Source organism: Ochotona curzoniae, unplaced genomic scaffold, assembly GCF_017591425.1.
Source record: "Ochotona curzoniae isolate NIBS_2020 unplaced genomic scaffold, NIBS_Ocur_1.0 contig_3622, whole genome shotgun sequence".
Lineage (NCBI taxonomy): Eukaryota > Metazoa > Chordata > Mammalia > Lagomorpha > Ochotonidae > Ochotona > Ochotona curzoniae.
This window is the reverse complement of record NW_024465926.1, coordinates 2,592,455-2,604,674: the sequence shown is the minus strand read 5'-3', so window position 1 is coordinate 2,604,674 and position 12,220 is coordinate 2,592,455. Positions and strand designations below refer to the sequence as shown.

General features: G+C 61.1%; 1 protein-coding gene across 2 annotated transcripts; it reads left to right on the top strand.

Moving 5' to 3' along the window:
- Nucleotides 1-573: 573 nt before the first annotated feature.
- Nucleotides 574-9,825, top strand: MLYCD (malonyl-CoA decarboxylase). 2 transcript variants are annotated; one of them, XM_040982303.1, is made up of 5 exons: nt 574-1,149; nt 5,753-5,865; nt 6,504-6,660; nt 7,557-7,706; nt 8,744-9,825. In XM_040982303.1, exons 1-5 carry the CDS (start codon nt 610-612, stop codon nt 9,275-9,277), a joined length of 1,494 nt encoding a protein of 497 aa, XP_040838237.1. In that variant the 5' UTR covers nt 574-609; the 3' UTR covers nt 9,278-9,825. The 2 variants fall into 2 exon arrangements, with proteins under 2 accessions (XP_040838237.1, XP_040838238.1); XM_040982304.1 differs by lacking the exons at nt 5,753-5,865; nt 6,504-6,660.
- The last annotated feature ends 2,395 nt before the right edge of the window (nt 9,826-12,220 follow it).

Genomic DNA, 12,220 nt, shown 5'->3' with positions numbered 1-12,220 from the left:
CCATGAAGTCCAAAGTTGTTTATACCCAAATTTATCCTTTAATTCCATTTTCCCATTAGGTTTTGGACGTGCCCTCCAACCAGTGGTTAGGACACACTCTACTGAGTGAATGCAAGCCAAGGCAACAGGGACAGGCTGGAAAGGATGAGCCCACGGCTGTCTGCTCAGGCAGTAAGCAGGCGACCAGGGCTCCCGGGACCGCGTGCCAGACCCGATCCCAGGAGACCTGATCCCTGGGCAGGCTCAGACAAGAGGAGGAAGCTCGGAGCCCAATGAACCGGGGTGACAGCTGATGCACCTGCAGAGGGGAGCCCCGCGGATGCGGGCTTGGAGAGGCGCGTGTGCGGGCGGGGAAGACCAGAGGGAGTGGGAAGGTGACTTCAGACGGGGTCAGCTGTCAGGGAACCCGGCGGCCACCGCCACCTGCCGCGACCTTCGGCCACGGCGGGCCTCTGGCCGCGCGCGGGCGCCGCCCCGTCGCTCCGCGCTCCCATTGGCCTCGGCGCTGCCCCGTGCGCCCGCCCAGCCTATGGTGCCCGCGCGCCGGAAGCCGGAAGCGGACGGCGGCGGCGCTGGCGACTTAGCCCCGGGCAGCTGTCGCCGTTCGCCATGCGAGGCCTGGGCCCCGGCTTGACGGCGCGGCGGCTCCTCCCGCTGCGGCTCCCCCAGCGGCCGCCGCGGCCGCACGGGCGCCAGTTGTCCAGCGGGCCGGGGGCGGCCGGCGCTCTCGAGCGGGCCATGGACGAAGTGCTGCGCCGCGCCGTGCCGCCGATGCCGGCCTACGAGCTGCGCGAGAAGACGCCGGCGCCCGCCGAGGGCCAGTGCGCCGACTTCGTGAGCTTCTACGGCGGCCTGGCCGAGGTGGCGCAGCGCGCCGAGCTGCTGGGCCGCCTGGCGCAGGGCTTCGGCGTGGACCACGGCCAGGTGGCCGAGCAGAGCGCCGGCGTGCTGCAGCTGCGCCAGCAGCCCCGGGAGGCGGCCGTGCTGCTGCAGGCCGAGGACCGGCTCCGCTACGCGTTGGTGCCCCGCTACCGCGGCCTCTTCCACCACATCAGCAAGCTGGACGGCGGCGTGCGCTTCCTGGTGCAGCTGCGCGCCGACCTGCTGGAGGCGCAGGCCCTCAAGCTGGTGGAGGGGCCGCACGTCCGGGTAAGGCCCCGCCCGGGCCGCCCCGACATCCCCCACTCAGGGCGTCCCGCCCGGAGCTGCGGAGGGGCCCCCACACTCTGCCCCGGTCCAGGCGCGCCTTGCAGCCCTTACGTAGGTGCTGCCTCCTAAGTGCTCCCCGCCTTTAAGGGGACTGTCCGGCCGCGTCCCTGGTGGCTTTTCGGGGCAGTGGAAATGTTTGTTGTGGAACTGAGCGAACGCCTGGACCAAGTTCGCAGAACTTGACTGGGCGCCCCCGAGGGTCAGATGCTGTAGTAGGGCCTGGGAAGCGCACCCCCACGGGTGGATCTCAAGGTCGCCAGCGCGTCCAGGAGTGGCCAGTGTCCACCTGCTTCTGTGGCACACCTTGGGCCGGGCCCTGACCTCGCCTAGTGCAGCCCTGAAGTGTGGCAATGCCGGCACTCAACATAACGTGGCAGTGCCCGTTAGCCCTCTTGTGCTGCTGGTGTTGAGGGATGGACAAGGACCCGCCGCAGTGTGCAGGAAGATCTGGCGTCTGTGGGGGTTAGCATTTTCAGAAATCTGAGCAGCCAAGTGATTATCTTGACTTCCCACTGGGGTCACATACCCCTTCGTTCTCAGCCACCACTGGGTGACAGGCTGTGTGGTCACCCACCCAAGCCCGGGTTTCTGTCCCCTTCGTGCGGTGTGAGTTCAGCCTGTATCACGAGGTTTCATCTTGGTCCTGGAATACATCAAACTCGGGCAGAGTTCAAGACAGAAGCAGTCAGGGACCTGGGCATTGCGCTGGCTTGTTTGTCAGTGACCCCGTGTGTCACCCACACCCCTTTCTCAGTGCAATTCCTGCGCAGAGCCCTCACAGTGGTTAGCCATACGCAGCATGGTCAGGCCTGCGTCTCAGTGTGTTAAGCTGAGCACGCAGTCAGTGTGGATCGGGGTGGAATGGCTGTGCTTGGCAGGTGTGGGTCGGCATGGAATGGCTGTGCTTGGCAGGTGTGGGTCGGCGTGGAATGGCCCACCCTTTGGAGTTCCACTTGCCCCAGGTTCATGAGGGTTATCTCCCCAGCTAGCTGGTTTCCTTGAACAGCAGGAACTTCCCAGACAAAGTGATGGGCTCCCGAGTGTCCCTGCTTGAGACCAGCCCTGGCACACTCCTCGTTCCATCTCCACTTGCTGGCTAAGTCAGGCAGGAGGCCGAGCGGGTCATGCTGTCAGATGAGGGGCCGCTCTCCCAGGGCCCCCCAGTGCTGAGTTCCCACTCTGTGAGATGCTTGCTTGCCCTCGGTGGTCGCGTTGCTGCGAGTTCGTACCTCTCCGTTGCTGCCCACGGCTACGTGAAGAACGTCTGATCCTCCATCACTGAGGTCACCTGAGAGGGCTTGTTTCTCTGTCCAAGGAAATTGTCGCCTCGAATCCAGTATTGTGTCCTGTCACACAACTGCTTAGTGCCCGCAGTCCATTTTATTAAATAGTTATCTTTTAGAGCAGTGTTAAATTTGCAGCAAAACTGAGGAGAAGGTACAGATTAGCCTAAAAGCCCCCACCCTTGGCAGCAGCGGAACAGGGCCTTGGTCAAGCAGAGGAACCCACAGGAGTGAGTCGGCGCACGCGGCGTGCACAGCCCACATCAGCTCACTCGGTGCTGGACGTCGCCTGGCGCCCTGTGCGGTCCCCTGGCGCTCGGATTCTCGGACTTTGTTCAGGGTTTTGGCAGCCATGTTAACGAGGCAGTGGGACTCGAACTCTGTGCCTTAGCAAGTCTGTTAGCTCCAGGAGCTTGGCACCCGGAGTGTTAGCCTGGGATCCCCAGACCCCCAGGCTTCGCTTTGATGCAGTGTGCTCAGAGGAGTGGTCTCCACACGCTCCTGCCATGTACCCTGCACCGGTTACACAGGTGCACTGCTTACCCGGCCCCTGCTGGCTGGACTGGGCGCGCACTGTGAGAGGGGAGTGGCTGGGGGCTAGTCTGCCCGCTTGGACTAGGCTGATGGTCACGGGGAGTGTGCAGAGGGATCTGGAGCCTGGCTAAAGCCTTGGTGCATGGAGAGGCGCTGTGTGCTGAGCCCTGGGTCTGACGCCCGGTGTGGAGATGGCAGATGCGAGTGTCAGGTACAGTCCCTCTGGTGTCTGTGTGGCTGTGTGAAGGCTGCCCGTGGGGGTGGCCTCCGGCGTTAGGGTGTCCCCGGAGACACTGTTGAGGTACTGCCTCCCATAGCGATGGTCAACCCGGGCAGCAGGGCCTGGCTGGCCTGTGTTCCAGGAAGCAGCGACGTAATGGCCATTCAGACACGGGAATCGGGAAGTTAGCGGTGTGTGGGCTTCCTGGCAGCATGGGGACAGGGCTGAGAGAAGCTCTGTCGCCCACAGGGGATACCACCACCCATGCGAGACCGTTTGTGCAGCCCCTTGGTGGAGCAGGGGCTTGATAACTCTGATGCTCATTTTGCTGAACAAGAACCTAGGAAAGAATGCCCCCGACCCGTGCCCGGGCACCGCAGGGAGAGTGGGAGGCCTAGTCGCTGGTGTCCCCCTCCCCCCAGCTTCCAGCTCCCCTCACCCCGGCTTCCCGCTCCCCTCCCCAGCCGGGGCTTCTGAACCTGAAAACCCATACCCTGGAGGTGGGCAGGCCAGGCACCCAAGTCCATCTGAAGACAGGCTAACGTGGAACGTCTGGGGCGTTCTCTCTGATGTCGCCCAAGACAAGAACTAGCCATCAGGATAACGTGAGGGCTGGCGCAGACCTTGGCACGCCTGGCAGGGCCCGCATGGCCACGTTGCCGCAGGTGGACTGCACAGGAAGCAAACATTAATACGATAGTTTGTGCTGCTCGGTGGCCAGCGGCCTGGCTGCCCACGTGCTCTGAGCCAGCCCTGACAGCTGCGGGCAGTGTCAGCACCCAGCCGGTTGTCACCTTTCCCCTGGATTCCCACTTCTCCGCACCAGCATCACACTTTGTAGCCGTCAGCAGCCCAGAATAGAACCGGGCGGCTGGGGAGGCGAGCTGGCACAGGACAAACCTTTCTGAATCTGAGTGTTGCCAGCGTCTCGCTCTGGTCTCGGCCACTGGGTGCTAACCATCCTGAGGAGCCGCAGGACACGGCGGCAGCCCACCTCACTGCCCCCAGGAGCACACCTGCGTGCCAGCCCCCTCACCCACATCCTGTCCTCGGGACAGCTCTGATTCCTGGCACATTTTGCCCAGACTGAAACTGTGACACTGTCCTGTAATGTCCACAGCCATCAGGAAAGTGGCCTGCGCGGGAGTTCTCTCACGCGTTCTTTGTGAGTCAGCTCCGCTCTGTGCCAGGCCGACGGGGGCTCACCCCCTGAATGATGGCTGCCAGGAGCTGTGACAGAGGCCCCGAGTCACAGTGGCATGAGGGATGTTCGCCCCGTGGAAGGGCTGGAACATACTGCCTCTCCTGAGGCTCTCAGGCTGCGCCCTGGGAAACCACAATGGCAGGATGCCCCTGCTCACACACACCTCCATGGCCAGGCCTCGGTCAGGCAGCGACCCGAACCCGCAGTGGGGGCTGGCTTCTGGGCAGTGCTGGCCCCGGCTAGGAAACGAGGTGTCTGTTCATGTGGGAGAGGGGACGAGTCAGGTCGGCCACCCTCAGGGTGCCCTCTGCTCTGGTAGCGGGCAGTGTGTCGCTGCCTGTGGGGGCTGTGACTGGTTGAGGCTGCACCACCGTGAACTCCCACTCCGGCTGCAAGGTTTTGGATGAATGCTTCATTTGGTTTTTGTTATTGTAATTGGAAAGGCAAATATACAGAGAAAGATCTTCCATCCACTGGTTCACTCCCCAATTGGCTGCAATGGCCAGAGCTGAGCCAATCCAAAGCCAAGGGCCAAGAGCTTCTTCCAGGTCTCCCACATGGGTGCAGGGTCCCATGGCTTTGAGCCATCCTCAATTACTTTCCCAGGCCACAAGCAGGGAGCTGGATGGAAGTAGGGCAGCTGGGACACAAACCAGTGCCCATATGCCTTATGGGATCCCAGGATGTGCAAAGCTAGGATTTAGCCATCACACTAGGCCCACAAATGCATGATGGTAAAGTTGATTCAAGTGATTCCTGAAAGCAGATAAGATAGCCGGAGTGATTCCACACCTCTACCGTGCAGGATCGCCTGATACAGCAGTGTGTGTCCCACGGGCGAGGCATGCTGCCGACTGAGCTGCACTCGTTGGAAGGGTGCGTGCTGGCTTCAGAGACAGCCAGCTGTGAGCTGTGCATCTTCCAGTTGGCGAGGCAGGCACCTGGAGTAGGTGCTGGGCTTTCTAAGGGAACAGGACTGCTGCTTTGGCGCGTCGCAGAAGGTTCCCAAGAGATCGGGACCCGAGTGCTGTGCTGTCCCTGTCGCGTCTGTCACAGTTACGCGGGCTTGGTGTTGAGTGAGTTTCCCAGGGCGAGTGAGGTGGAACACATCTGATTCTGGCCACTAAGTTCAAGTGGAGTATGCCCATTGCCGGGTGCAGTGGACCGCAGTCGCTCAGCATACACAAGCAGACTGGCACTGCCACTGCTGTGTGCCCCACATCCCCTTGGCAGAAGCTGTTAGAGGATGGTCTTGCACGGCCTCTGGCCGAGCAGGGGACTGACGCTTTGTCTCCTCCGCAGGAAATGAACGGGGTGCTCAAAGGCATGCTCTCAGAGTGGTTTTCCTCGGGGTTCCTGAACCTGGAGCGGGTCACCTGGCACTCGTCGTGTGACGTGCTTCAGAGAATCAGCGAGTAAGTCAGTCCCGCTGGGACCCCGAGGGAGAGCCTGTGGGGAGCCGCTCTGTGCCTCCCACGTGACCCCGAGGGAGAGCCTGGGGGGAGCCGGGGTGTCGGAGGTCAGTGCTTCTTGAGCCCCCCAGCTACTCTTGACAGTGGAGCTGACAATGAGATGTGGCTCCTCAGTCAGCGCCAGCCCACCTTAAAATGATTCTCTGAGTTTTCAGATGATCCCATTAGAACTGCATATATATTTTTTTTAAAGATCAATTTTTGTTGTGAAGTCGGATTATTCAGAGGCAAGGAGAGTTAAAGATCTTCCATCCACTTGTTCACTCCCCAAGTGGCCACAACGGCCAGAGCTGAGCCAGTCCAAAGCCAGGAGCTTCCTCCAGGTCTCCCACGTGGGTGCAGGGTCCCCAGGCTTTGGGCCGTCCTTGACTGCTTTCCCAGGCCACATGCACATGCAGGATGGGAAGTGGAGCAGCTGGGATGTGAACTGGTGCCCATGTGGGATGCCAGCACTTACAGGCTGAGGACTAGCCAGGTGAGCCGTTGCATGACCTGTAGCACCGTGGTTGGGGGCTGTCTGCAGTGAGTAGATGAGTGGGGGGCCGCAGCAGTGACTCCCCTACCCCTGGCTCTGCCGTCAGATCTGAGGCTGTGCACCCCGTGAGGAACTGGATGGACATGAAGCGGCGCGTGGGGCCCTACAGGAGGTGTTACTACTTCTCTCACTGCTCCACGCCTGGGGAGCCGCTGGTCGTCCTGCACGTGGCGCTGACCAGTGACATCTCCAGCAACATCCAGGTGACTGCGCGACAGACGGCCCAGAGGCACAGCTGCTTTTCTCTTTTATTTGGCTTTATCCTGTAAAAACAAATAAGTCTCTTTGACCTTGAGGACAGTTTAGCTGGCGAGCCAGACTCTCCGGATGTGCTGCCAGGCATGCAAACGGGCTGGGTGGACGGCTGGGGGCAGGGCGGCAGGACTGACAGCTGAGACTGGCCCTGGAAGGACACCTGGGGCCCTGGAGGGCTGGGAGAAGGGTAGTTGTGCCCACGCAGGGGGTCTGCGGGAATCAGCCTGATTGCTCAGCTCCAGCAGGAGTTAGACGCGAATTTAGGAACCAGCAGGCAGATGCACTGGAGCAGTTGAGTAGGAGAGGGGCTCTCGGGGGGGACAGAGGTGGGGACGGGTAGGGGAGGAGTTGAGCCTGGAGACTTGGGGTAGGTGTACAGGGACCCAGAATAAGAGAGGGGCTCTCGGGGGACATGGGACGGGTGTGGGAGCAGCTGAGCTTGGGGACTCAGAGGCGCTGTGACCTGCCAGGGAGCTGAGCAGGTGAGCCTGCGTCCCATACCGGCGCTGCGCAGCATTCCCTCGTGGGGGCACTGGGAGGCTGAGGGCCTAGGGGCCGCGTTCCTGCTCCCAGCTGCTGGGTTGGTGGAGTTGGCGCTCTTACCCAGGGTGGGACTAAAGTCACTGTGACCTGTCTGGGGCAGCTGGGGGCTGCTTGGAGAGAGGAAGTGTGCCTTGCTGTGGGCTGAGTGATGCTCAGAGCTGTGTGCAGGTGGCTGTGGTGCAGGGCTTGGAGGCCCAGCCGTCTCCGTCCTCTCTCGGCCCCGTGTGTGTGGTTCAGCCTGCCGTGCTTGTGGCTGTGGCTGGAGAGCAGCGAGCCAGCTCTCAGCACCGCTGTTTTCCAGGCCATAGTGAAGGAACAGCCTCCGTCCGAGACCGAGGACAAGGACAGGATTGCCTGTGCCATCTTCTACTCCATCAGCCTGACGCAGCAGGGGCTCCAGGGCGTGGAGCTGGGAACGTTCCTCATAAAGCGGGTCGTCAAAGAGCTGCAGGTAAGCCTGGTCCCGCGGCCTCGAGCCAGCTCCGGCTGTGGCTCGGGAGCTGCTGCTGCTGCTGCTGCTGCTGAAGGCGGGCACCGCAGGAAGGGGAAGGAGCAGAGGGCCAGCCGGGCAGCCCCAAGCTGCAGCTTGGTCAGGCCTTCATTCGCTGTCCACTGGGACCCCCGCTGTGCCGCAGAGTCACAGGTGAAGTGACAGGATGGCTGGTCGTTGGCTCTGCTCTGGGCAGCTTCTGGCTTCCCTGCATGTGCCTGCCACGGAAGCTCTGTTAAATGTCGAAAACAGAAATGGGTACTTCAAAACTTTGCTGGAAAAAGAAACTAGAAGAGGGTTTTATTTTGGTGCAAAAAAAAAAAAAAAAATCCCCGTGTACAAAGGGTATTGAGAATAATCAGAGAAAATGTGTATTATGAGAAACTTGCACATGGATTTCAAAATCCAAAAGAAGTTAACTTTTTAATTCCATTTTCCAAGACCTTGTGGAGTGCCCTCCCGTACTCTGTCGCCAGCACTCCGGCTTTAAGTCCCTGCACGGAAACGCTGCCAGCTCAGGCCGCAGGGAAGGCAGTCGGGCGGCAGCTGGCCCGGGCACCGCAGCCCCTGGACTCACTGTGACAGAGCTGTGTCGTCCAGCCGGACACCAGGCCCTCCACTTCTGTGTTCTGTCAGCTGTTTCCCCCCACGAGGCTGTGCGGGTGCCAGGCAGACACATCCACTCTGCACGCACTCCCCTGCCACGCTGTCCCGCACGGGCCCAGCTGGGGAGGCAGTGTCCTCTTGCCTGGCCTTGGTAGTTCTATGCCAAGCGTCAGCGTAGGCCCTAGGGCCACAGAGGCGCCTGCAGGCAGAGTGGGTGTGGGAGATGGGCCGGGGTCAGGCTCGGTGGGTCAGGCCCCTCTACCATGGTTACTTGTGGTTTCAGTGGCACCGTCACTGTCTGGCACCACACGGAGTGGTCCCCAGGGAGGTGAGCGGCGCTCGCATGTCGCTGCCTCCCCTGCTGAGTGTGTGATTTCTCCGTCTCCCTCCAGAAAGAGTTTCCTCACCTGGGGGCCTTCTCGAGTCTGTCACCCATCCCTGGTTTCACCAAGTGGCTGCTGGGGCTCCTGAGCTCGCAGGCGAAGGAGCGAGGCCGGAACGAGCTGTTCTCGGACTCTGAGTGCAGGGAGCTCGCCGAGCTCACCGGGGACCCTGTGCACGAGACCCTCAGGGGTCTGCTCAGCAGCAGCGAGTGGGCCAAGTCGGAGAAGCTGGTCCGGGCGCTGCAGGCACCCCTGATGAGGCTGTGCGCCTGGTACCTGTACGGAGAGAAGCACCGCGGCTATGCCCTCAACCCCGTTGCCAACTTCCACCTGCAGAACGGGGCCGTGCTGTGGCGGATCAACTGGATGGCCGACAGCAGCCTCCGGGGCCTCACGGGCTCCTGCGGCCTCATGGTCAACTACCGCTACTTCCTGGAGGAGACGGCGCCCAACAGCACCGCCTACCTCAGCTGTAAGACCATCAAGGCCTCCGAGCAGGTCCTTAGCCTGGTGGCCCAGTTCCAGAAGAACAGCAAACTCTGAGCCCTGGCTTGGCCAGGGAGAGGCTCCTGTCCCGGACACTGTGGCACAGGTGGCCAAAGGAGTTTCTGGGTCACACCCTGAAGCCTGAAGCCTGTGCCAGGAAAGCCACACACCTGAGCTGAGACGGTGCCCAGGGCTGCAGCTCCTCCAGGGCCTCATGGGGCCTGCTTCCTGCCCAAGACCAGGGCCTGGCTCCTCCGTCTTCACGAAGTGCTGCAGCCTTAGCCGCTGTGGGCCCAGGGTGGCTCGCTCAGCCCCCAAGGACAGGGGTTTTCTGTTGTGCTTGTGGGACGTCCTTTGGTGCTGGCTGCATCAGCCGTTTCTCCCCATGCCCCACGAGGGGCCACAAGCAGGTTGGGCTGCATGTCACCAGTTCCCCAGAAAGAGCAGGACTGCACCAGTAGAGTAATTTATGTCATCCGTCATCAGGATGTTGCTGCTTGAGGCACTCGTGGGCTGCAGGCCTTAAACGGCCAGGGACTCGGGTTCCTAGTGGACATACGGCAAGGGGCAAGTGTGCCTGGGGTATTAAACGTGCTGCCTTGGTATTTCCTGGTGGCTGTCTTCAGGTAAGGCCAGTGCCACTCTGAACCGTAAGCTGTGCCACTGGCCCCCAGCTAGCCCACTAGGCTGCTCAGGACTCCTGAAGCGTGCAGTGAGAACGGGGAGGCTGTGATGGGGTGTGCATGTGGACAGTAAGAACGGGGAGGCTGGGGTGGGGTGTGCACGCGTGCAGTGAGAACAGGCTATGATGGGGTGTGCACGTGAGCAGTGAGAACAGGCTATGATGGGTGTACACGCGTGCAGTCTCTGTGATATCGCCACTCGTGCTGGGCAGACATGCCTGCCTTGCTCTCCCTCCTGCAGCAGTGGAGCGTGGTCCCTGGAGTTGGAGCTTGAGCCTCCTGCTCCTGCTGGTTGGTGCTGTGTCCAAGGCCCCAGAGCACTGGCACTGGTCTCGGGCTGACCCTCTGCAACCCCTCTCGGGGCAGGACTCCCCATGGCTGGTCCTGCAGACTCCCCTCCCCGGGCCTTCCTCCTCTTCCTTAGTTTCCGGCTAGGATCCCCAAGGCCCCCAGAGTCTCCTGGGTTGTGTGCTCTGCCTCTAGAATGCCATGGAAAAGTGACACTTCCGGAACTGGTCCGGACAGGGTCTCGGGGCCCACAGGCCCACCACGGCAGCTCCGCCACGCTATGGGGAGGGCACATGACTTCCATGGGCATTTGGAGGCTGGGTGGATGCTGTGACCTTGGAGGGCCTTGACACGCCACCTCAGGGTGTCTTCAGACTATGCCCAGAGCAGCTTTGAGACAATTCAGGCCCCTTTGGCCCCTGCCTCCTGGTCATTTGCCAACAAGGCAGTTTTTCAACCACCCTGAGTTGTTGATTGCTGAAATTCCTGTGGGAGCAGTGGGCCACTCCCCAGGAACGCCTTGGGGGAAACTGGACCTCAGCTGACCCGACCTGCCAAAATGCCTTGGGAAAACCACGTCCCCTACCCCGCTGTCCTGGAGCCCTCAGAAGCACAGGTGGCTGCTGGCTCCCTCCCGAGGAGCAGCCGGCTGCCTGGGTTTGCCTGTTTTATGTTGCACAGCATAAGCAGGAATCAAGAGTGGGCAGTGGCTGGGCGCAGGGGCCACGGGGGCTGCTGGCTGAATCCTGGTGCTGTGAAATTGTTCCCTGTGAGGGGACACAGTGGCCAGGGGCTACTGGGCCGGGCACTGGCCTGTGGCACAGACTGCCAGGACCCAGACTTAAGGCATGCTGGTGGGCTCAGGGAAGGGGCTACATGCTCCAACCTGCTTCTGAAGGACCTGCCTTGTCTGGGCCTGCGTTTCCTCATCGCTGAGGAAGAGGCACAGGAGATGACACGCACGTCCGTGCCGTTAATGAGGCCAGGATACGCGACTTGGCGAGGTCCTGCCACCCACGGCCCTGCGTGAAGGCCCTGGGATCTGTTGTCACCCTGCTGGCGTGTTAAAGTGCTGTAGGGGTTTCTGGCTGCAAGATGGCTTTGTGAACTCTGATTTCCCTGTCTCTGCACGCTGCACCCATGGGTGATTGTCAGAGCCTCATGGCCCTCGTCTGTCAGGGCCCAAGCCTGCTCCACACAGCCAGAGGCTCCCCTGTGGCCTCTGCCCTTGCCCTGTCGTGGGAGCCCCGCAGTCATCTGCAGGAGGAGCTGCCTCTGCCCCCTTGAGCCTGGTGCAGCTCTCAGGCAGGGAGACCACCTCTGGGCAGCTGTGCGTGAGCTTGCTCTTGTGCTGCCGGGCGAAAAGCATGAAGTGTATTGACAATGCAAAAGGAGTGAGTATCCCTGTTTTTGTTTTTGTTTTTGATTTATTTATTTTTACTTGAAAGGGAAATTTACAAAGAGGGAGAAAGATTTTCCCATCTGCAGGTTCACTCCCCAAATGGCCACAACAGCCAAAGCTGAGCTGACCTGAAGCCAGGAGCCGGGAGCTTCTTCCGGGTCTCCCATGCGGGAGCAGGGTCCCAAGGTTTTGGGCCGTGCTTGACTGCTTTCCCAGGCCACAGGCAGGGAGCTGGATGGGAAGTGGAGCTGCCAGGACATGAACTGGCACCCATACAGGATCTTGGTGGACACAAGGCAAGGATTTAGCCACTAGGCTACCAGGCTGGTAGGCACTGCATTTGGGTCTGTTGTTAGAAACAGGTGCCGTCCAGTGATTGCTGTTCTGCAGTTTAGCAGCATGAGTAGAAGTGACCAGCCTCTTGGTGACTGTGGGCTCTGCACAGGCCACACGGTCGCTTCCCTCCCTGGAGGGTCTCACCGTCCATGGCAGCCAGGTTTGCCGTTTGCAGCAGGGACCTAGCCGCTGGGAAGGCTGGCCCAGACAGAGCCCGCAGCCTGGACAGGAGCCCCACACGGGGGTTGGGGGCAGCCCAAGAAGCTCGTTCTGTGGAGCGCAGCAATGTCA

What these genes read in the sequence shown, in the direction of transcription:
- MLYCD (XM_040982303.1), top strand. Translation starts at nt 610, where the DNA reads ATGCGAGGCCTGGGCCCCGGCTTGACGGCGCGGCGGCTCCTCCCGCTG. An exon ending in ACATCTCCAGCAACATCCAG is followed by an intron (nt 6,661 to 7,556) that starts GTGACTGCGCGA and finishes GCTGTTTTCCAG; the next exon opens with GCCATAGTGAAGGAACAGCC. An exon ending in GGGTCGTCAAAGAGCTGCAG is followed by an intron (nt 7,707 to 8,743) that starts GTAAGCCTGGTC and finishes GTCTCCCTCCAG; the next exon opens with AAAGAGTTTCCTCACCTGGG.